A 24,943-nucleotide genomic window follows, 5' to 3' on the forward strand; every position below is an offset into this window, starting at 1 on the left:
CACGTAAACCTCACTTTTTCAGTTCATTCCTCATTCACGAATCCGTCGAGTTCTTCCTCTTCAGTGTCTGAGTTGAACAGTTGGTCGAGCTCATTCAAAGTGCCCGATTCCGTCTCGTCAAAATCGCCATTATCCGTGTCACTGCTGTTGTCTTAACAGTTCAGTGACAATTCCTGCCTTCGTGAAGCTCGGACCATAGTTGAGACTGATATATCAGTCCAGGCATCCGCAATCCATTGGCAGATTGTGGCGTATGTCTCCCCGTCTCCCCGTTATCCCTATAGCGTCGGATCCTGTCGTTGCAGATAGAGCGGGTTGCGGACTTTCCAGCAGCGTAACTCTGCGCCCAGTCGTGCTCTCGTGTAAATTCAGACAGCGTCTCAAAGCGGAGACATGGGGCTATCTAAATATTTTACCGTCATTACGGTAATCTTCCTCTGTTGTCCCTCGAAGGTGACGAATGAGAGCGCGGGGCTGCGGGTCATTTATTCGACGCGTAAAAGAAAAAATACGGATGGATGTGTAAAATAGAAGTAGTTGTGTGGAAAAAATGCAGCAAATGCTGATACTTCGTTTAACATGATTTTTATGGCTAAAAAAAGAATAAAAGTCTAGGTCTAGGTGAGCTATACTGGCCCATAGTGTGCTCAGTCCTTAAAGGGTTATTACCGCTATTACTTCAGCGACGCCTCCTGACTACGGGTGTCATAATTGACCAATATTGATCCATATATAAGGCGCATCAGATTATAAGGCGCACTGTGGGTTTTTGAGAAAATTAAAGGCTTTTAGGTGCACCTTATAGTGCGGAAAATACGGTAAATACTTCTCATGCAAGAGAATAAAAGTGGTCAATACAATTCATTTAAAAAAATTTTAAACTGCAATTCATTCCAAAACTTGTATTATGATGTGATTTTTACTCAATACTACCTCTAGTTAATAGTGTACATGTTGTTGTTTTTTAATATGATTAATTGTATGTGTAAAATGTATATCATTTTGCCAATTTCAACACATTTATTGTTAATTTGTGTGATTACTGAGTTTATCGACGAGAAGCAAACTGGTTAAAAAAAAAGTGTAAAAGTGAAATTAATTCAACACTATTCAACATGTATGCATCCTAAGTAGATTTCTCACAAACTGTAAATCTGTTCTAGTAATCTGAAATTATAATTCAAGAATTTGAACGCAACCGAGCTTGGGACCGAACACAAATATCGAACCTTGCACAGCAAGACGTGTTAAATGTTCGTAGAGCTACATTATCAAAAACAATACAAAAAGGCTCTGGAACAATAAACTGCTGGGTCACTCTTGTAAATACATCTGTCAAACTTCAGAGTCAGAAAATGTTTTGATTAATGCAAAGTTCTGCATTTACCTTTTTCAGAAAATGTCAATGGATGGAAAAAAAAGATGCTAATTAATGAACTTAATGTTCCTTTAAATTGTCTACTAACACTTGGGATAAATTTTACAGTAGCGATGCAGCAGATTAATATTGGATCATTCCACAGCTTTTTTTAGATTGTTACTAATGTAGCTTGGTCATTGGGCGTGGCTTGCTGGACATGGTTCGATTTACTATTGTAAATTCTTTGGATGCAGTTTGAGGCTGACCATAAAAATTAGATTATGTGTGAATTATATTTTGTGCTAATACTCACCTTTTGCAGGTACAGCAAGATGATGACGACGACCAGGTGACCATGGCGGTCATTATAACACCTTCAGACATCAAAATAATTCTGGAAGGTGAAGCAGTCATGACGAACCTCCAGTCAGCGATTAAAGGGTTCGTCATGCTGTTTGGACTCATCTACGCCCTAAACATGAGGTATCTTAAGTGCGAACGCACATACGAATTTGTTCAAAAAGTGCTTCTGGGACTGGAATCAAAAAGAATAAAGTACACCAACTCGGTGTCTTGCTGCATAGCAAGTAGCTGTAAAATTGTAGAAAGCAAATGAGCTGTTTGTTCAAAGTTACACAAAATGTAACAGTAAATTTGTTTGTTCAAAGTTACACAAAATGTAACAGTAAATTTGTTTGTTCGAGGTTACACAAAATGTAACTGTAAATTCATTTGTTCGAAGTTACATTTTGTTTAACTTCGAACAAACATATTTACAGTTACATTTTGTGTAACTAAATTTGTTGGCTTGAAGTTGCACAATATACAAATGTTATTATGTTTTTTTGTTGCGGCTAGCTGTGTTAATTTTGTGCATGCAAGTGTTAATAAAAAGTTAAATTATCAATGTGTTATGTATTTACTAAGAATATAGGACAACAATATTGAGGATGGAAATGTGTTATAAAGGACTTTAATTGTTTAAAATTTGCTCAGTTAATGTTGCTCATTAAGGTAACACGATTTTCATCTTGAACCAATTCTTAGAATGAGTTAGACCAATGTAATAGATATCATTATGAACAACTAAGACTTTTTAGATGTAAATCGGTTACGATATAAATTGTAAGTTGAACCAATGAACCTCATTAATTGATTAAATGTACATTCATTTAATTTAGAATTTTAAGTTGTATAAATGCATTACAATTATGTTCATTTAATTTTATATTTTTAAATTGGCCCATAAATGCCAATTCATTTTTTTTTTATTGACCCAATTCAATTTTAAACATTGAACCAATTTATTTTTTATTAACTATTATAAATTAAACAAATTTAGCTTGACCAATTTAATATGTATCATTATGAACAGTTAAGGATATTTAGATGTAAATGATTCCGATATAAATTATAGGTTAAACCAGTGTTTTACTTTTTTCAGTGTATATTATAGTCATTTCAAAGCAAATCTCAATACTTTTCTACGTATGTGAAATTTGGGTTTTGTGACAACGTACTCTTTCAGGAGTCATATATAAAACAGTACGACTGATACGGGGATGGCACATGCCACTCAAGCCTTAACAGTCTCGTCTAAAAAAGCTGAGCTCAACTTGTTCAATACTGTGTACATCTTTTACAGCTGAAAAAAAATCTAGAAATGGATAATGGATATTTCAATGAGTGACCTGAGCACTCGTCCATAACCTTTACTCCAGGTTTGGAAAAACAGCAGGTGTAAGACTGGGAACTGAAACCTGTCTCCTATAAAAGAATGCAACAACTGAAAAATCAACTCATTGGACAAGCTGTATTCAGAATTAAAAAGGAGTATTATGCTTTTTATCGTCTGTTTAAACCAATGCAAGTTAACTTTCAGAGCTACATTACATATTATACTGCCAGAGTTTTAAAAAATACGTCTTAAATTAATTCAACTAGCCATATTCAGAAGACAATTTTATTCTGCTGTTTTTACTATACAATGCAGAATGTAAAGACCATTCATCTGGATTACAATACATTAAAATCAGGTAGAGGCCCCTAAAAGCCTGTTATGTGTTGAAGGTATAAGAGTCGAAGATACTCACTGTAAAAGTGGGGTTTCCAGTCTGCACCTTGAGCTCGGCCAGGACCCAGATGCCGTTGGTGAGTTTGAGGGACTGGTACAGCATGTCCTGACCTTCCACTGTCCTTTTGGCGATGGTGAACACGTTGCTGCCTTGGAGCTTGTTAGAGGCAGCATCTGTTGACAGAGTTCACACACAGTTACAATGGGGACGGAGTCAAAAATTACATTTTACCCACAATGACTTTAAACTGTAATAGTTAAAAAAAATAAGTACTTTTGCAAACTAGTTTAGTAATATGATTTGGCAATCCAAAGTGAAGAGCTCATTCTTCACTCAGATCAGATAATGGACTTGCAAACAAATGGCTAATGGCTTGTAACTGGGAATAAACTGACATTAGGAAAATCATAAATATTTATGGACAGAATTTCTAGGCTGCCAAGAGGCAGAGGGGTCCGGTTCGGAGACCACAGGATCTCATCTCTGCTGTTTACAGATGATGTTGTCCTCATGACTTTATTGATCCAAGATCTGCAGCAGGCACTGGAGCAGTTTGCAGCCGAGTGTAAAACGGCTGGGATGAGAATCAGCTCCTCCAAATCTGAGGCCATGGTTCCACACTGGAAAAAGTTGGCTTGCCCTCTCCAGGTGGATGGAGACTCCCTACCTCAAGTGGAGGATTCCATTATCTCAGGGTCTTGTTCATGACTGAGAGGAGAATGGAGTGTAAGATTGACAGGCAGATTGGTGCAGCTTCAGCAGTGATGTAGTCGCTGTATCGTACCGTTGTGGTAAAGAAGGAGTTAAGTCAAAAGGAAAAGCTCTCGATTTATTGGTGAATCTACATTACCTTGCGTTACCTACGGTCATGAGCTTTGGATAATGACCGAAAGGACAAGATGGCAGATACAAGCATTCAAAATTATTTTCCTCTGCAGGGTGGCTGGGCGTTCAGTTAGAGATAGGGTGAGGAGCTCGGTCACACAGGAGGAGCATGGAGTAGAGCCGCTGCTCCAACATGTTGAGAGGACTCAGTTGAGGTGGCTCGGGCATCTGTTCCGGATGCCCCCTGGACGCTTCCCTAGGGAGGTGTTCCGGGCATATCCCACCGAGAGGAGACCCCGGGGAAGATCAAGGGCACACTGGAGGGACTATGCCTCTCGGCTGGCCTGGGAAGACCTTGGGGTCCCATTGGTGGAGCCTGGGAGTCCCTGCTTAGGCTGCTGCTCCCGTGATCCAGCTCCGGATAAGCGGAAGAAAGATGGATTGATAGTAAAATCTTTAGTTTTTAAGTTGAAAACGTTTACTTCATATCTGAGTCAATGTTTCTATAATATGTTATTGGGTTGTTAAGTATGATGTCACTTCCAGGTCTAAGGTGCATCTGCCGATTGGAAACAATGGAAATGTTTACAATTTAGTCTTCCTTTCCTACTTCAGCTTTTTTAGCAATGAAACATCTTGCATTAAAAGGACGACACTGAGATAAAAAGTGTTAGCAGTGACCAGCAGTAAGATGTACACAAATTGTAAGATCAATAAGGAACACAGCACTGAGGCAAATGGTTGTGTGTGCGTGTGTGCGTGTGTGTGCGTGCGCACATACCCGAATTGAGGTGGCAGTCTTTAATCTGGAATTGGGCCTCGTTATCATTGGGGATGTCTTTCCATGTGACCAGGAATACTTTACTCTCTGCAGACAGAATGATATATTCATTTTAACATACATGTAAAGGAGTGAAGAATAGTGAAAACATCAAAGTTTCTGTCACTTCACAGGAGTGTTCACTAGGGCTGTATGTCTTTAATCATTTAGTTGATTAATTGATGGTGTCCTAGTAGGGTTGTCAAAAGTAAATTGAAAATCTAATACTAATCCATATGAAAAGTAATATTGAAACTAGATACACATTTTATACACATCTGATCATTTTATGTAGACTATAAGATTTTTTTCCCTCACTGACATACTATCAGAATAAACTTTTCCTGTTTTAGGTCCATTAGGATTACCAAAATTATATCTATTTGCTAAATGCCAGAATAATAAGAAATTCTTTTAGACAATTTTTCATTACTTTCTTCACATTCAGATGTTTACATACATTTCATTAGTATTTGGTAACATTGCTTTTAAACAGTATGACTTGGGTCAAATGTTTTGGATATCCTTTCACAATAGTTGGCAGGAATTTTGGCCTGTTCCTCCCGACATAGCTGGTATAACTGAGCCAAGTTCGTTGGCCGCCTTGCTTACACATGCCTTTCCAGGTCTGCCCATACATTTTCAATAGGATTGTAATGGCCACTCCAAAACATTGACTTTATTATTATCCTTACGCCACTTTGTAACCAGTTTGGCAGTATGCTTTGGGTTATGGTGTATTTGGAAGACCCATTTACGTCTGTAAGGTATTTTCGATCGATCGATCGATAATACTTTATTGTCAGATCAGAGATCTGAAATTTGTCTTGCACATAAAAACAGATTTGCTACACAAATGCAGAGCAGTATGGGGGCTTACAAGGTCGTGTGGACGATAAGATAACAGCTATGTTATGGTCATTTTGGTTAAAGCCACTTCTTATCTGTAGCCCGTATTACTAAGGAATGTGTGACCCCCCACTCTGAGAGGGTTATAAAACAGTCACTTGTTCGACTTTAGTTTCTTGATGTCTAATGCCATGCAGACCAAAAGACCCGTCTTACACTCACGCAAACATTGAGAAACACTATAAAAGCTGTCAAGATGCACATCTCAGGACTCTCTTCCTATCCTTTCCTGAGAGGCCGTTGCTTAATTGTTCACTTTCCCTGTGTGGAACTAATTAAACCCCTCTGACTGTGTTTCAGTCTTTTGGTCCTCTTTGACACTTAAGCCAGGAAGTTAAAACTCGGGTGTGTAAGAATGTTCGTTTCTGGTGTATGTCTTGAGATGTTGCTACAGTGTTTCCGCATAATGTTCTTTCCTCATGATCCCATCTACTTTGTGAAGTGCACTAGTCCCTCCTGCAGCAAAACAACCCCACAACATGATGTTGCCACCCCCATATTTCACAGTAGGTGTGGTGTTCTCAGGCTTGCAAGCTCACCCTTTTCCTCCAAACATAACGATGATCATTAGGGCCAAACAGTTCAATTTTAGTTTCATCAGACCACAAAACATGTACACAGGGACAAAGACCTTATTTTTTGGAGACATTTGTAAACTTAAATCTGTCTTTTTTATGTTTCTTTTGGTGTATAGCTTCTTCATGGCAAAGTGGCCTTTCAGGCAATGTCGGTACTGTACTCTTTTCACTGTGGATAAAGACACACTCTTACCAGCTTCAGCCAGCATCTTCACAATGTTGTTTGCTTTTGTTCTTGGGTCGATATGCACATTTCGAACCAAAGCATATTCATCTCTGGGACACAGAACCAATCTCCATTCTGAGCATTCTGGACATTTCCCATGGTGTTTATACTTGCATATAATTGTTTGAACGGATGAACGTGTCACCCTCAGGCATTTGGAAATTGCGCCCAAGAATAAACCATACTTGTACAAGTCCACAATGCTCTTCCTGATGTTTTGGCTGATTTATTTTGAATTTCCCATGATGTTACACAAAGAAGCAGTGTATTTCAGGTGTGCCTTCAAATACATCTATAGGTGTGTTTAAGTCAAATGCTTTCAATAAATCTATCAGAAGCTTCCAAAGACATGACGTCATCATCTGGGTTTTCACAAATTGTCTTTGAACAATGCAATGATACATTTTCTAAAAAAAAAAAAATAAATCCTATCATTCTGGCAATTACCAAACATAAATAATTTTGGTAAAACTTTAGTCTGCTTTTATGTCAGACAGTGAAAAATATGTGTTTTTATATTGTGTATGTGAACTTCTGGTTTCAACTGTATATTGGACAACAGCGGAACCGAGATGTGACTGAATGAGTTAAGGATCTGGTATTTATATAAATACATTATCTATGCAGAAAAAAGTACTTGTTTTTGCATGAACCTTGCAGGTGTAGTCTTGGGAGTGCAGTTTGGGTCAGATACAGTGAGGCAAGTAAGTATTTGAACACCCTGCGATTTTCCAAGTTCTTAGAAACTATGGAGGGGTCTGAAATTTTCACTTTAGGTGCATGTTCACTGTGGTATACCTAATCTAAAAAAAAATCTGGAAATCACATCGTATGATTTTTTAATTATTTATTTGTATGTTACTGCTGCAAATAAGTATTTGAACACCTCAGAAAATCAATGTTAATATTTGGTACAATAGCCTTTGTTTGCAATTACAGAGGTCAAATGTTTCCAGTAGTTTTTCACCAGGTTTGCACACACTGCAGGAGGGATTTTGGCCCACTCCTCCACACAGATCTTCTCTAGATCAGTCAGGTTTCTGGGCTGTCGCTAAGAAATACAATTTGAGCTCCTTCCAAAGACTTTCTATTGGGTTTAGGTCTGGAGACTGGCTAGGCCACACCAGAAGCTTGATATGCTTCTTACGGAGCCACTCCTTAGTTATCCTGGCTGTGTGCTTCGGGTCATTTTCACGTTGGACCCACGACCCATCTTCAATGCTCTAACTGAGGGAAGAAGGTTGTTCCCCAAAATCTCGCAATACATGGTCCCGGTCATCCTCTCCTTAATACAGTGCAGTCGTCCTGTCCCATTGGAGAAAAACACCCCCAAAGCATGATGCTACCACCCCCATGCTTCACAGTAGGGATGATGTTCTTTGGATGGTACTCATCATTCTTCTTCCTCCAAACACGGTGAGTGGAATTAAGACTAAAACATTCTGTTTTGGTCTCATCTGAACACATTACTTTCTCCCATGACTCCTCTGAATCATCCAAATGGTCATTGGCAAATATAAGACGGGCCACAACATGTGCCGGTTTAAGTAGGGGAACCTTCCGTGCCATGCATGATTTTAAACCATGACGTCTTAGTGTTTTACTTACAGTGGTCAGTGGAAACGGTGGTCCCAGCTCTTTTCAGGTCATTGACCAGCTCCTCCCATGTAGTTCTGGGATGATTACTCATCTTTCTTAGGATCACTGAGACCCCACGAGGTGAGATCTTGCATGGAGCCCCAGTCCGAGGGAGATTGACAGTCATGTTTAGCTTCTTCCATTTTCTAAATAATTGCTCCAACAGTGCATCTTTTTTCACCAAGCTGCTTGGCAATTGCCCCGTAGCCCTTTCCAGCCTTGTGGAGGGGTAAATTTTTGTCTCTTGTGCATTTTGACAGTTCTTTGGCCATGTTAGTAGTTGGAGTCTTACTGATTGTATGGGGTGGACAGGTGTCTTTATGCAGCCAACGACCTCAAACAGGTGCTTCTAATTTAGGCTAATAAGTGGAGAGGAGGTGGACTTTTTAAAAGTGGAGGGTCAGAATTCTAACTGATAGACAGGTGTTCAAATACTTATTTGCAGCAGTAACAATCATACAATGTGATTTTCAGATTTTTTTTTTGATTATGTCTCTCACAGTGGACATACACCCAAGAGGAAAATTTCAGACCCCTCCATGATTTCTAAGTGGGAAAACTTGCAAAATCACAGGGTGTTCAAATACGTATTTACCTCACTGTATATAGAGATAAGTAGTAGAAGTAGAAATTTTGCTACGCCCCCTTTTTAATTGACTAATCGATTGGCATGACATGTCTTTAGTCCACCAAAAATGTAGTTGACTACAGCCCTAGTGTTCACATACTAAATTCATTTTTTGCCGTCGAGTTCTATAACATTTGTCAACATTTTTGCCCTGTTGGCTCTGAAAAGGAGATATTTTTAATCAATAAATCTCAATTCACTTTTTGGCAGTCATAAAAGCTCACTACAAGAGTTTAATTTGTCACTTTAGATTCATCATGGAAGTCAAGTATCCACTGGTTGAAGGATACTTGAATGAGGTCATCTGACTACCTGAATATACTGAATGACCAGGTTATTCCATCAATAGATTTTTTTTTCCCCGATGGCACGGGCCATATTCCAAGATGATAATGCTAGGATTCATTGGGATTGAATTGTGAAAGAGAGGTTCGGGGAGCATGAGGCATCATTTTCACACATGGCTTGGCCACCAGAGTCCAGACCCTAAGCCCATTGAGAATCTTTGAGATGTGAATCAAAACTAAAGGTGGTCCAACGAAATATTAGTGTGTGACCTTTTTTTTTTTTTTTTGGTGGCGACTTTTTTCTTTAGCCAAGCAGTGTATTATTCTTTCTTTAATGTTACACCATAACACCAAAGAAGACAATGGCAAAACAATTTATTCTGAAATGATTCTAGAGAAGCTGTATGGAATTTAAACACACAGAGGAGCACTTCCTGCATTGATCAGGTAACATCACAAGGATGCATCAAGAAAACAACGTAAATGGGCAGGCTTTGTTTGTTAAACATGTGTGAATAAAACACAACTCTCTGCTGAGCATACAGGATAATAACAAATATTTTTATAGTAATATTGTAATCTAGGCTCTTTAACAAACCAGCCCATGACTATTCTGCTTTCAGTTTATTTCTACCCTGTCAGCTCCCCCTGGCCTTAGAGCCTATGTGAAAACCTTGTGTGTGCTTTGAGCTGATGTGCGGGTGAGGGGGACACAGAGGCGTTTGATTGTAGAGCATGGGCCACCTCCTGACGTCCTCGGCTCAGCCGCATGCGTCAGCTCTATTCACAGTAAAGGAGGCACAAGCACTTACCCATCTTCCCATCCTCGCTGAAAAGCACACTCATGGGGTACTGGCAGCTGAAGTAGAAGACGTCAATGTTGTTCTTTACAGCCACCTGTCGTGGAATGAGGGCACAGATACATGAGTAATTACCTATGAAGTGCACTTCAGGAGCAGGCCGAAATGTGAAGGCGCTGTTTTTTGCACAATTTAAGACCAGAACACCTCTGCAATCTACAGATACTATGTGGACCTGTTTGAACAGACACCACGTGGACCACAGAAGGACTGCGGGCATCTGACACTGCAAAACTTATAGTAATGACATGAGCTTTGAGACTTTCATCCACTCACAGGATCTGTTGATAAGAGCTGTAACACATCGGAGGAGCTCATCTGCATTCACCCATTCTTCACAGGGTTGTCAAAAGTAACAAAAATCAGGTACTAATTGACTAAAACTTATTTCGACAGGTATTGATACTTAAATAGTCATGCTCAGTTATTCAGAAACAACCTTTTCTGAATAACTTTAGAATGATCATGAGCTGTTAAGTTAAATTAAGTTTAAATTTAAAGATGTACTATGCACCTTGTCAAGTGAGGCCAAGTCAACGGCTCATCTCAAAGGATAAGTTGTTTTTTTTCCTGGAATGTTCCACAGTATGGCATTAAACTCTGCTTTGCATTTTTCCTAGAGATTTATTGACATCTCCATGGACACAAACAGGTGGCGGACTCATGGCCCGAAAAGTTACATGTTATTCTATTAAAGCATCGTCATCAAAAACATACCTAGGCTAGAGTTGTGCCTCACTTGCATGTTTATGAAGGGTGTACACAATGGCCAGTTAGTCACAGGCATAGACTAGGACTGCAAGATAAATCGTAGTCAAATTGAAATTACATAATGTCCTCTGCAAACGATAAAATACCCCTTTTATGCATTAAACCTATCCAGTAACTTAAATAAAAAAATATTTCCATGCATTTCAGAACATCTAACAGCTCATATTTCAGTCTTCTTTCAAATGTTAAGTCTCCTAAATACATTTGAAAATATTAAAAGTAAAAGTATGGTGAACATGAGAACTGAATCCACTATCGAAATTAGTGTTGTCACACACTATTGTTATCCTAAAATTTCAAACTCACGACTCGATACCAAGGAATAGATTCAATATGCAATACCAATTCTGATTCCACAATGATAATTAAAAAAAAACATTAACATCAACATTAAAGGTTACTTTCATTATTATATGTAGTCTTCTATCTGTGTAAGCTCTCAATAATCAAGGTAGGTTCCATAGTGGTCCATGGGTGTATACTAGTCTATGTGGTCTTACACTTTTTCTAAAACAGCTCAAGATGATTCTAAAACGTTTAGGAGAAGTAAATTTCGTTCTTGTGAATGTGACTTTAATATCGATGCCCGCTCAAATGAGTATCTAGTTTTCTATCTAGTCTTCTAAGTAGTCTTAGTTATAGTATTGACTAGTATCAGATTTTCAATACTTTTAACAACCTTAATACAAAGACTCCAAGTCCGAAGGTGCACCAGTCTTTTAAGTTTCTATTCCTACTTTCTTTTACTTGTCAATGTATCAGTTTCATGAGATGATATTAATACAGAATGAAGCAAATATTAAAAAGGGGATGTAAAGACTAAAATATGCTGCAGTCTGAGCAGCAGCCAGTCTAAAATGAGTGATGTTTTAGGTGGTCTTTCATGTGAGGATGAGAGGGCTGTAGAGGAGAGCTGATCACAGGGCAGCAGATGAGCAGCAGATGAGCAGCAGACAAAGTGCCAAGTAAAAGGACAGGTTTAGGACTGAGGTTGGCAGATGGACTTTCAGCATTATTCACCAGGACGCCACCTTTGGCTGCAGCAGACACAGGTGACTTTGGGACAGGAGGCTTTATGTTTCAGGTGAAAAAATTTGCTTGGTAGTTTCAGGAAATGTATTTTGAGGAATTAATGACAGACAAAGTAGTGCCTCTAAAGCACAAAAAGCCTGGTTGTGTAACTGACCTTAAAGTTAAAAGACCGCTTTGTGGAGGGGTGGGGAACAAGCAAAAAAACAAAAAGAAACTCCTTTTTCTTTGAGGCTAGGTCACCATTTTGAATTCATCATCATCAATTTACATCTAGAAGCTTTCAATTTAAACAGTCTTTCTATCAACATGACAATGGGAGTACAGATAAAAATTAACCTGCAGACTAACTCTGGGACATTTACATGCTGTACTCACACATGTTAATTAAGGTTCACTGTACCATATTTAATAAGTAAGCATGCTGATAAATTGCCTTTGAGAGGTAACAAAAACGATCTGCTGCTTAAACATCTTGAAAAGTATTTATATTTGAGAGAACACTGGAATATGATACCAGAATCCCATGCATTTCAAAACATGTTGGTATAAATCTAAACCAGGTTGACAGTTTTTCCCCAATAAAAGACAGGCTATTTTGTTGTTTGCAGAGGACATTCTATTAAAGAACGTAGTATGCTTATGCTATATAGTTATAACTTGGACATGTAAAATTCATCTAAAAAATTCATCTAAAACATTGCCATGAACGTCATCACAACAAAGTGCACAGCTGTCGGCCCCTCCGATAGATAGCTGCGGCTCATACAGGCAAGCCGTAGATGTTTTTCATTTGTATCGAAATGACTAAACAATGCTGCTGAATCCTACACATATCACCGATTAAGAAAAGAAAAGAAAATTTGAGAATGAAGTAAATATAGAGGAAATTGATCGGCAAAATTATGTTTTGAAAAGAAGTGATTAAAGATCGCTCAAACATGCACAAATCACTAAAAATACGACTTCTGGTGAGCAAATGGTGAGGGGAAACAAATAATACGCATGAAAGCTCTGAAAAGTTGATTTTGCAGAATAGGCCTGTTTTAAAGGAGAGCTATTATGGTCTCATTTACCTCTAAAGTTGTATTTAGAGTGACAGATGCACATTTGTTATTTATTATTTATTCTTCTGTACTTGCGCCACTACCCCCGTTTTCACTGCCACCGGCACAAACCTGCTGTGACATACTTACTTCATTCTCCAGCTTTATTTTCTTAACTGGAGAGGATTCGGTAATGTCATGTAGTAACCTCAGCACAAATGAAAACTAATCTGCTGCTCCCTAGTGTGAACGCCAGCTATCCATAGGAAGGGCCAACACCATGTGGCATTTTGTTGTGAAGATGTTTACTCTGTCGTACCGTAAAGAGGCAGGCGGGAATCAGTTCCCAATACAATATAATGACCCATGGGCATATAATCAGATTATACAGACACCAGCACAATATGTCTTCTTTAAATAAATAATAGCCGTCTTTGTACCACAAATTCTGCTATATTGAGCGGCACAAGTTCACACATCACTGTGGTTACATTGACCTGTTACCACTGTTCCCTCTAAGCAATTGCGCACTGCTGACACGGTCTCCACGCACAGAAAATCTGTGCTGCGCACAAAAAAAATCAAACCGGAGTTGAAAATAAAATAAACACACAACAATTCATTCTGCGCTATTTTTCAATGTGAGTCAGTGAGTGTGACCGGCGACTAGCTGCTCCAGCCAATTCTGTGATTCACATACGTGTTTGCGCAGCTTATCAACGTCATTGACAGGCGTCCTCATGTGCCGCTATCAGTGTTTTAGCTGATGTGGCCGATGTGGAGTGAAGACTATATAATGATTCTAAATGCTGTCTAACCCCTTAATGTTCCGACGGCCTGCCCTCGGGCGCACTGTTACGCACTGTTTTGTAGCAGTTTTGCGTTTTAAACATGACGAAACAGACAAAACAAAGGAAGTACGCGACCAAGGACACTGTGGATGTGGATGTGGTTCGTGGAACCGAGTGAAGATCTCATGGTGGAGTCAGGAGTAGAGGACCTTATGTTTTGATGGACTGGATGCTGTTCCTGATCGGTAAGCCTGGTTTATTCCGCTATTCACTTAATTGTGGGTCAAATATATCATGTGTAATGATTAGCATTAGCTAATCATTACACATGATATATGTATAATCATTAGACCACCACCAATCATTCACGCACACACCACTTGTGCGAAGTGTCTTGCCTAAGGACACAATGACAGAAGTTGGTCCGAGCGGGACTCGATCCTCCAACCTCTAACCACTGAGCCACTGTCGCAGAATGACTGTCACACTGTACAATCATGTACAGTGTGTTCTTAGTTTCCAGTGTGTTTGTTTACATTTTGAAGTTTGTGTGCGTTTGTTCACTGTTTGCAGTGTGTGGTTTGTAAATATATATTTATTTTGACCCATACCACTCGTTTTGACTATATTTTATATACAAATATACATTTTATATTGTGTTTTGGTATGATATATAAATGTACAGTAATACAGCAGCTGGGTGTGCAGTCATTGAATACTGTCACTAGTTTATGAGTTGTAAAAATCAAATGATCGTGTGAAATACTAAAAAAGAGTTAACGGACCCAGACCACAGTAGGACAATCTCACTCAGTGCACAGCAAAAGCTTCACACAATGGCTTATACTCATAATACAAGTCAGAGCTTTATAATAAAAATGTTAAGTGTGTTTTCAACATTGGAGTTAACAGTTGGCTTGGTTTGGTTGGAAGCTCATGTTTTGCCATAGTTAAAATTTAATATTTACACTTCCAATAGCATTAACATACTACACAGGTCATGAGCAAGATTTTTGTCATTTTCATTGTATAAGTGGCTAAAGCGCTTAATTAAAAGTCTTATAACAGAAATGAAAATGCTGTAATTTGATTCTTTTAATAAACCATTTAACTTGGATGGATGCGATGCCAGCATGACCACAGTGCACACGTCTGATGTTGCTCACAGTGGTCCATGGGACCGCTCAGGGAGTTTGTGTGATTGCTCAGAGTCGTGAAAAATTTGAGGGAACATTGCCTGTTACTCCTTCGGAGCACCTAAGCTGACCAATCAGGAGTGCATATTGTTTCACTAAGAGTAGAGCTGCAAACCGAAAAGCACAAACAGTGATAAAATCAATCTCCTCAGAGTGGTCATATCTGGATTTTACAACACCTTCACTTATCACTGGTCATCAAAAGTCCTGAGAAAATGCTGCAGTGAGATAAAGGAGCAGGAGAGGACAGGGTCAATGAAGGAGAGAGAGCAGAGAGGACAGAGCGCAGAGGATAGAGCGCAGAGGACAGAGCGCAGAGGACAGAGCGCAGAGAGAGTGAGAGTTACTGCAGCAGCCTCTCACCAGGCCTACTCCCCTTAGCATCCTGCTTCTTAAGCCACTGGTGTCCCCCTGTTTTGAGGAGAATTGTTCAATTGAAATCCATCCAGCAGGTCTGATTGAGACTAATGGAAATGTTCCTTTGACAGTGTGAAAAGGAGAGTGCTTTTCTGTGCCTCTGAAGCTCTGAAACCACTTGTTTCTTTGATTACAGACAAGTAGATAAATAAAAACTCTACAGAGCCTTCTGCAGGCAGCTGAAAACAGGCCTGTAACCTTGATCTGTACTGTATACATTATTCTAAAAAGTATGAGAAATCAGATACTAATTGATACTAAAACTAGTCTCAAAGCTAGCTACTCATTTGCACAAGTATCAATACTAAAAAAGTCACATTCACAGAACAGAAATTAACCTTTTCTGGATAGCTTTAGAATGATCATATGCTGCCAGAACAGGTATAAGACCAGTATACTGGACTTATACTTGTATACTGGTCTTATGTTGTTTTTTTTCCCAATGGACTACTATCTACCTGGATGACTGAGGGATTACATAGATAAACCACATGGTAATATGAAAGAAAGTGCTATGATATGGTAAGCAATTGCAATCAGTACTGCAATCAGTATTGAGTATTGAGTCTATCTATTCCTTAGTATCGAAATAGTGATGTCACAAAACTAAAATTTCAAACTCTAAAGTCAATACAGCCCTGTTTGAAAGACATGTGTATTACCTGAAGGTTGTTGAGAGGCTCCATCTTCATGATGGGGCCCAGAGTGTTGAGTGGCAGAGCCACCTCAATGTTTTGGTTTGGGCTCAGAGGAGTCAGCACCTGGAGAGGCCCTGCAGGAGCCAGGCCGAAGCTGGACACATCATAAAACTGTTTTTATAGTGTATAGGCTTGAGCACTTGCACAATCACCTCATCAAAATTGGGACTAAACCTGGAACTGACCTGAACTGAACCAGTACAAGAAAAGGATTCATTTAGATTATGGCTTAAAATGGTCCCAAAGTAGGACGTGTGTAAACACATCCTAATAGCTATTTTTCACCTTAACTGTGCATTGTAACTTTCCTAGTCTGCCACAAGGTCATCTCCATAGGGATTAGGGATGGGACAATGAACAATAATATTGTTTATTGTGATAAAAAAAAAGGTAGATAATCATCATTTGTGGGACATTTTATATAATGTGATATGCAGAATGTGCCGAAAAAAACAACTTCTCCATGATTGTCTCTTCTAGATTGTCGTTTTTACTTATAACTCTCAGTCTTAAGTTTAAGACTAGACCAGGGGTCGGCAACCTTTAACACGCAAAGAGCCATTTGGACCCAGGTTCCACGGAAAATAAAACACTAGGAGCCGCAAATACTTTTTGACATCTAAAATGAAGATAACACTGTGTATAATAATAACGTAACGGAATAATGTAGTTTTATTTTCACGGACAAGCCTTCTACACGTAGCAGATAAATATGGCAAAAATAAGTTAAGTGCATAAAAAATACAACTCACCAAACAGTGTGAGCCCTGCACTTGTTTCTTCTTTCCTTCTTGTTCACGTTTGTTTCTTTCAAAAACTCTAAATCTTATCTTTTAATCCCAGGTGCTTAGTCTCCATGTGCCAAAGCAGTTTTGAAGGTTTCATTGCCTAATTCGCTTTTCCTCCACATATTACGCAGAGCGGACTCTGCGTGTGAGAGTCACCTGTGGCAACAAACCCACGTTTTAAGTAGGACTCCTGGTGTTGTCTGTTAAATTTATCTTTCTTTTTCTTGGAGGTCGTAGGCATCTCTTCTGGTTCCTCAGTTGGCCTTTTCCCCTTTGTTAAAAAGCTCTCCAAAGACTTTTGTTTTGGCTCATTTTCACTCGCTTGTGGCTCTACTTTTGTGCGTCATGTCTGATGTGTTACATGTGATACGTCATCGCGGAGACAAGAGCAGATAATAAACTTAACACTACATCAAATAGATTTCTGTGGTGATTTCCTCTCAGAATTTTCATGATGTATCTACGAACGAGTTTATTAGTGCGTCATTAGGGTCGGGCGAAAGTTACATCAGAGAAGATCCTCCTGCTCCTGAACCTCTGCAGAGCGTCTGAAAATCAGGCCTGTGAGCTGTGTCTGTGAGGCGTGAATGGTGTTAGATTTTAACCGCGAGTGTGATGCTTATTTTGATCAACGAAAAATAAGAAAATATATTTTTATATTAATATTTCAAGATCATAATAATCTTCCAATTTAAACTACAATAAAAAAATAACTAACACAAATAAAATACACTTTAATTAAATACTTAAAATTTATTTTCCCAAGCCATGCAGAGCCGAAGTATAAGGATGAAAGAGCTGCGGGTTGCCGACCACTGGACTAGACTAAAACCCATCTCTTCTCCCTAGCAACCTATAAAAGGTGTCCCAAGTGGATCACTGGCGAACTGACCTGTTTCTGTTAAACTGGATGGCAAAGTCAGTCATGACAGACATAGCCTTGTTGGTCAGAGTCATCTCCATCTGGATGACCCCAGATCTGCGGGTGAAGGTCCCAGAGATCTCCAAACCTTTGCCCTTCACAGCAGGAAGCCAGACCTGAGACAGCAACACCAAGTTTCATATGTGTTGTCAAGGCACTACATTGGGACTAATATTGACTAATACTGATACTTGTGGGTGTGATGTCAGCTGTACAGTCCCTGACAAAAGTCTTGTCGCTTATCCATTTTGTAGAAACAAAAGCTTATAACCTGACTTTAAATTAATCGATTGGTCTTAGAACTGTCTCATATGAAAGCTAAAACCCTCCCAAATTATGCTCAATATACTAAAATAAATTTGCTTCACTGAAGAAAGATTGATCATTTAATGAACACAGAAAGGTCAGATTTTGGCAAGACAAAAGTTTTGTCACCTACAGAAAATTGAACAAATAATTTACTTCAAATACAAAAATATGTTGCATAACGTCAGTGAATTAAGTAGTAGTGCTGTGAGATTCATATTTAATATCTTGTATGACTTCCATGAGCTTGAAGGACTGCATCCATGCGGTTCGACAATGATTCATACAATTTGTTGATGAAGTCATCAGGAATAGCAAAGAAAGCAGTCTTACATGCCTCCCAAGATTCTTCGGTTTTGCCTTCCATGCTTCCGCTTTCATTCTACCCCAGACATGCTCAATGATGTTCATGTCTGGTGACTGGGCTGGCCAGTCCTGGAGCACCTTGATCTTCTTCGCCTTGAGGAACTTTGATGTAGAGATAGAAGTATGCGATGGAGAACCATCCTGCTGCAAAATTTGACCCCTTTTATGGTTGGGAATGTAAGAGGGAGCAAATACTTCTTGATATTTTAGGCTATTGATATTGCCTTCCACCCTGCAAATGTCTCGCACACCCCCATACTAGATGTAACCCCAGACCATGATTTTTCCGCCACCAAACTTAACTGTTTTCTGGGTGAATCTTGGATCCATGCGGGCTCCAGTAGGTCTCCTGCAATATTTGCGGTGGCTGTGATGTAATTCAACCGAGGATTCATCTGAGAAATCCACCTTCTGCCACTTTTCCAGTGTCCATCCTTTTAGCAGGCTGTGGGCCTTGGCAAATGCCACACGTTTCTTTAATTGCCTTTTGTTTAGTGCTGGTTTCTGTGCACTGATTCGACCACGGAGACCATTTCGAGACAGAAGTCTACAAACTGTTCTGGTTGACACAGGGACTTGAGGTTACCAGGCCTGGTGGAGCTCTGCTGCAGTGGAAAAGGGGCTGGCCTTGGATTCTCGAATCAAAAAACGGTCCTCCCGAGCAGTTGTCTTGCGGGGTCTGCCGGACCTGGGCTTGTCAAAAACATCTCCAGTCTTTTCTGATCCTTTTCTTATTCTTTGTACTTGACGCTGAGGCACATTGAAGGTGTCAGCCACCTCAGCAGTGGATCTGGTCTTGAGCCTCTTGATAATTAGCGCTTTGGTCTCAGGGTGGATCTTAGGCATGTTGTCAGAGGTCAAGTTGCAGTTGATTGGGTTCTTTTTATACACAATTGATTGATCAGTAACTGATCACAGGTGAGGCTGTAATTTAGGATTGGGTGCATCATATGACAGGGCGACAAGACTTTTGCCTTGCCAAAATCTGACCTTTCTGTGTTCATTAAATGATCAATCTTTCTTCAGTGAAGCAAAATTTTTTTAGTATATTGAGCATAATTTGGGAGGGTTTTAGCTTTCATGAGACATTTCTAAAACCAATCAATTAATTTAAAGTCAGGTTATAAGCTTTTGTTTCTACAAAATGGATAAGCGAGGATTTACAGACTGGGAAAAGCTTCAAAAAATATTGGAGCTACAGCAAGATTTTTTTTCAACATCGGCCAATAAATTGTCTATTTCTAGTCAAATCATGAGGCAATTTCTGCCTTTAAAAAAATCACATTAGTATTAGAACTTTCTGAGCACTTACTGTTTTGGGTGGACAGTAGGCTCCTGCTGGAATTCCGACCCCTCCGCTGAGATCAAACAGGTCATCCAGCCCTCTGCTGGCAGGAGCAGGGAAGGACTGGGGCATTGATGAGGGAGGGGCGGCAAATCCTGGTCCCATCTGAAGGGGAGAGGAGGGCCCTACTTTTAAATCACACAAAATAGCCAAGACTGATAAGATAAATGTTTATTAGTACTTACAGCAGGATTCCCCCCAAGATCTCCACCAAGCTACACAGAGGAAGACACAACAGGTAAGAGCCATCATGGGTTAGACAAGGAAGAAAGATGATAGAGTGAAGGAGAGGTCTACAGGACCCCTTAATGTTAGCTAAAGTGAAGTCTATGTAAAGCTACTACTCGTATTATCCCCCAATAAGCTCAGTGCAAAGCTCAGTGCTTTGTCTGTTGTCCCACAGTATGACATTAAACCTACTTATTTCCATTTCTCCAAAAATGTGTATGGCGTGTAGAGACCATAACTTAGATTGTAAGTAGCCCAATTTATGCAAGCACTACAGCCATGACTTGTTATAGCTGCAAACCATTATCATGTGCCTATGTTACGTGTCACTGTAGCAGCAGATGTAAATTCCGGGTAAGATAGATTTAAAGCAATACTGTGGAACATTACAGATATAGCTATAACATCTTCATGGAGACATGCAGGTGGCATGCCTTTACCAGATTGTGCTCATTTAAATGTGGCATAGCTGTTGATGCTTAGGAGCATGTCTAGGAGACATCAACAAGGAATTTTTAATTTTGGATTCAGGAAAAAAATAGACCTAACCTAATCTCTGCTACCTACTGAAGCATCCATGTGACTAGTCCAGGGAGCTAAAGGGCCAAAGGACACTGGGAGGGGTAACAGGGAGTCTATCCAGTACTGTACTGGTCTCTCATGACAAACCTGCATGGGGGTGTAGTTGGGGGGCGACGGGGACTGCTGGGAGAGCTGTGGAGATTGTGGAGTGTCCGCACGTATGGTCATGTAATGCTGACGGAAAAAGCAGCCTCAGGTCATGCACTTTGAATGGGACAATGGTCAACGGTGAAGGTGACGAAAGGTGAAGGCTGTGTCTGAAACCAGGTCTGAAACTAAATTCGAAAGCTACTTGGAATCACAATACTTGATCGGTCCTATATTACAAAAAATAATTCTTGTGAGCTTTAAGCTATATTATAATACTATTACCTCATCAGAAACATTCCTGGAGTTGTATTTTGTTTCATGCACACATGTTTGAGTAATCCTACATTATTAGTCTATCTACATCTCCAAAGCCTAAAATGCTTTGTTCCACCTTGTGATGTCATGAAGCAGCAGTTTTCAAGTTAACAGCTACCTTTTACATTTTATTCAGTAGATTGGCAATTCAAGGCCTGAAATCATGCAAATTCTTCTAGTGCATTTGTATGGATTTTAAAAGCACAGTGAAGCACATGACATCATAAGGTGGAACACAGTGTTCCACCTTATGATGTCATAAGGTGGAACACAGTGTTTTCCATTTGAGAAAAGAACTCCCAACTCTTAGCCTAAATACCGTATTTTCTGGACAACAAGTCGCACTTTTTTCAATAGTTTAGACAGGGATGCAACTTATATATTTTAATAATTCCACATGCAAATCACATCTAAGTATAATTTCACCTTTTCATTATTGTCACACTGACAACCGCACAAGGGCACCCTAGGCTTGTGTACCAGTATATACAACGCGGTGCGGCGCTCCATCTACTTCTGGAGCTGGTGGAGTTGTTCAGAAGCGAAACCAAGGATGAAGAATTCAATGGATTTAGTGATTTGGAGTGAGATTGAGAGTAATCTCGTTAGCTTGCTTTTTATGTTTTAGTTATCTGATTAACTCCTAATATCGTACCTTAACGTATCACATATTCATTTGTTGTCTATGCTTCATGTAGCTGAATAAATATAAATGTGCTACATTAGCGTGCTGTACTGCTATTCAGCCTGTTATTCTCTATTTTATTGCCAAGTTATCTTTAAAGTTATCTTTAAATAATGTCTGTTCTTGGTCTCAAATTTTGTAAAATACATTTACCCAAAAAATGCGACTTATACATGTTTTTTCCTTCATTATTATGCATTTTTTGGCTGGTGCGACTTTAATCCTGTGTATTTTCCTTACTATAAGTCGCTTCGGAGTATGTGTGTTAAATATGTGTGAATGAAACAAAACACAACTTTGGCTATGAGGAAACAATATACCAGATTAGAAAATAGTATAATATGGGTCCTTCATATTTAAAAAGTAGGATTCTGTTCAGAACGCACTTCGTAAACAACTGCAGGACCATGAACAGCTGAGAGAAGACTGAAATATCATCCTTCAACTAATACAAGAACCCCATTAATTTCAGAACATGTTTCTAGAATACAGGTACAAAAAGATTTTTCTAGAGCATATATTTTGTTCTTTATAGAGCAGTTGATAATTGCACTCAAATTGTGTTTTCGATTTGATTGTGCAGCACTGCTCTAATCTGAACTGACTGGTATTGAACTGTAGTCAGTGTGAAGCTGAACACTTCCGAACACACATAACTCAATGTACATACTGTAACTCATGTAGCTCTAACAATATATGGACCAGACGGTAGCAGTAAGCATGCAATAGCCAAAGGTTTATGCAACAGTGATATCCTCCTAAGCAAAGATATTTTTACAATCTAGCCTAAAGAGAAATTAAAATTGAACTAAATTTTAAAGTGGAATCAAGCACTCAACTTTGCTACTAAACTCTTTATATGGTGTTTTATTGGTATTCTTTGCACTGTAAACTAGGGATGGGACAATATACAATAATATCATTAATTGCAATAAAAAACGTCCGCAATTAATTGTTCGTGGCATTTTTTAATAATCGTGATCATCGCACATGATTTTAATCGCCTTTATGGCACCAGACTGCCTCATGTTTCTGGTTTTAATATTATGTTTAGATGTTAGTTCTGGTGTTTGCCCACAAGGGGGCCCTCTGTCATAGCAATGAAACTTGTTAGCTTCTGTGCCCATTCTGAATCGGGGATGGTTCTTCATCACTCGCAGTCACCGTCATGGCTAGTGGGCAGGCAGTGGATCTGGATCCCAGTGACGGCGCACACTTATATCCTCCACTCAAGAAGGTGAAGTCTGATGTGTGGAATTATTATGGGCTTGAAAAACAAGACCAACAAAGTGATGAGCTACCAATCTGCAGAGCCTGCTGAAAAAAAGATATGGCTCAGAGGGCAAACATGAGCAACTTGCATGCAGATTTAGGAGACAACTGTTCTGCATTATTTGCCAAACTTGAACCGAAAATATCCATCGTAAGTAACATACCATGTGAAATAAACAATTGAATGTAGTTTGTGTTAGTTTGGATTTGTATGAATTCATGTTTGTGTCAACTTTGCTCTCACTAGGTTAGCGCTAGCTGAACAGCATTTTGCACAGCTGATTGCACAGCTTGCTAGCAGTGGCACATGGTTATACAACCATCAATTAATCTGAATAACTATAACCTTCAAGGACCTGGCGTCCACATAGGTGTGGCCACAGTACAACATTTTTTCTTTATAAAAAGGTACCGGTGTCCACATATGAGGTTATTATACAGCCTTGGTTTAATAATTATCATGATAATATCTTTAATCGCAATTATTTTGGTCACAATAATCTTGAGTCTAAATTTTTATATCGTCCCATCCCTAATGCACACTAGGTGAATTTGCAGCTTTGTGTTCAAAATCAGTCACAAACTAAGTGTGCTGCCTCCAGTGACCACAGTGATTTCATGTCCTAAATGACATCACCCATGGACTTCCTTGATTACAGCCAGGTGTTTCTGATAATCTTCATGATCACACTGTTCCTCATGATGTGTCCAGATGCCAACCCCCCTCCTCCCGCCTCACTCTCCCCTTTAATTCTCCAGGTAATGCCTAGTTTAGCAGCTCTATTTGCAATGCGGTTGCTTAGGTGTTTAGGCCCAATTTAATGCAGCTGAAAGGAATTAGGGCTACCCAACACCTTATCAGGATTACAGCGCTAACAAAGTTTTGTCTACCTTGCGCAACGGAGCAAAATGCTACAGTACATGTTCTGGTATCAGACACAGTGTAAGCTAGGGCCTCATGTTGTTACCGGCTCAGAGTCATCCCCCATCTGCAGCAGCAGCAGTGAACAGAGCAGAGAGGAGGGTCAGAAAAGAGCACATAAGTAGAGGCCCATGTGACCCTGTAGTCCTAAGGCCTCACTACTGTCCCAGCATGTGTGAGACGTACCAGGCTGTCCAGGCCTCCGCCCAGAAGGTCCATGGCTCCCATCTGCAGGCCAGAGGAGGGGGGTGGGGGGCCTGTGGTGGTGGGGGGGGTCAGATCCAGGTTCAGTAGGTCCCCCAGGAGGTCCTCTTGTGAGGGGATGACAGAGGGTGTGGCCTCAGGGACTGCTGCAGAGACTGGCTCTGGGCTCTCCACACTCTCTCCACTGAGCAGCACACAGCAGGAGAGAACAATTCAGAAATGTACTCACAACTCAACTCCATAAACCCATGTTTAAGGTTTAGTCAATGTACATATAAACAAATAGTTTTTACACACAAACTGGAATGAAATGTGATGTCCCTCTATTTTGAATGTGTTGACAGATAAAACTACACTACCAGTCAAACATTTGGACACACCTTCTTTTTCAATGTATTTTTTCTTTAAGTTCTACTTAACACAGAAGACATCAAATATATAAAGCAAGATGTATAGAATTATGTAGCAAAGAAATAAGAACATTTTACATTTTTAATTCAATGAGCTTCTCGAGGAATTCATATGAAAAGGTTTTCACTTCCCACTTGTACCTTGTCAGGGTCAAGAAATACCAAGAGTGAACAAAGCAGTGCTCAAAGCAAAGGTGAGGGATATATTTTTTTTTAATCTAAAAAATAACTCAAACTAAAACAACCTAAAGTTTTATTTGCTACATTCCATATATGCCCATTCATAGTTTTGATGCCTTCAGTGGGAATCTAAAATATAAATAATCATGGAAATAAAGAAACATAAGTGAAATA

The 24,943-nt window shown here is 39.5% G+C and overlaps 1 protein-coding gene across 2 annotated transcripts in view; it reads right to left on the minus strand.

The window, feature by feature from the left end:
• Window positions 1–24,943, minus strand: part of ap1b1 (adaptor related protein complex 1 subunit beta 1) — a 62,509-nt gene that overhangs the window by 10,329 nt on the left and 27,237 nt on the right. For both annotated transcript variants that reach the window (XM_033972231.2, XM_033972232.2), the window contains exons 14-21: window positions 24,162–24,363; window positions 20,067–20,096; window positions 19,849–19,986; window positions 17,835–17,980; window positions 16,119–16,248; window positions 10,159–10,243; window positions 5,042–5,128; window positions 3,454–3,608 (exon numbers count right to left, since the gene is read on the minus strand). In XM_033972231.2, coding sequence (XP_033828122.1) covers window positions 3,454–3,608; window positions 5,042–5,128; window positions 10,159–10,243; window positions 16,119–16,248; window positions 17,835–17,980; window positions 19,849–19,986; window positions 20,067–20,096; window positions 24,162–24,363 — 973 coding nt within the window. The remainder of the gene's footprint in view (window positions 1–3,453; window positions 3,609–5,041; window positions 5,129–10,158; window positions 10,244–16,118; window positions 16,249–17,834; window positions 17,981–19,848; window positions 19,987–20,066; window positions 20,097–24,161; window positions 24,364–24,943) is intronic.

This window comes from Periophthalmus magnuspinnatus, chromosome 9, assembly GCF_009829125.3.
Source record: "Periophthalmus magnuspinnatus isolate fPerMag1 chromosome 9, fPerMag1.2.pri, whole genome shotgun sequence".
In the NCBI taxonomy this organism is placed as follows: Eukaryota; Metazoa; Chordata; class Actinopteri; order Gobiiformes; family Gobiidae; genus Periophthalmus; species Periophthalmus magnuspinnatus.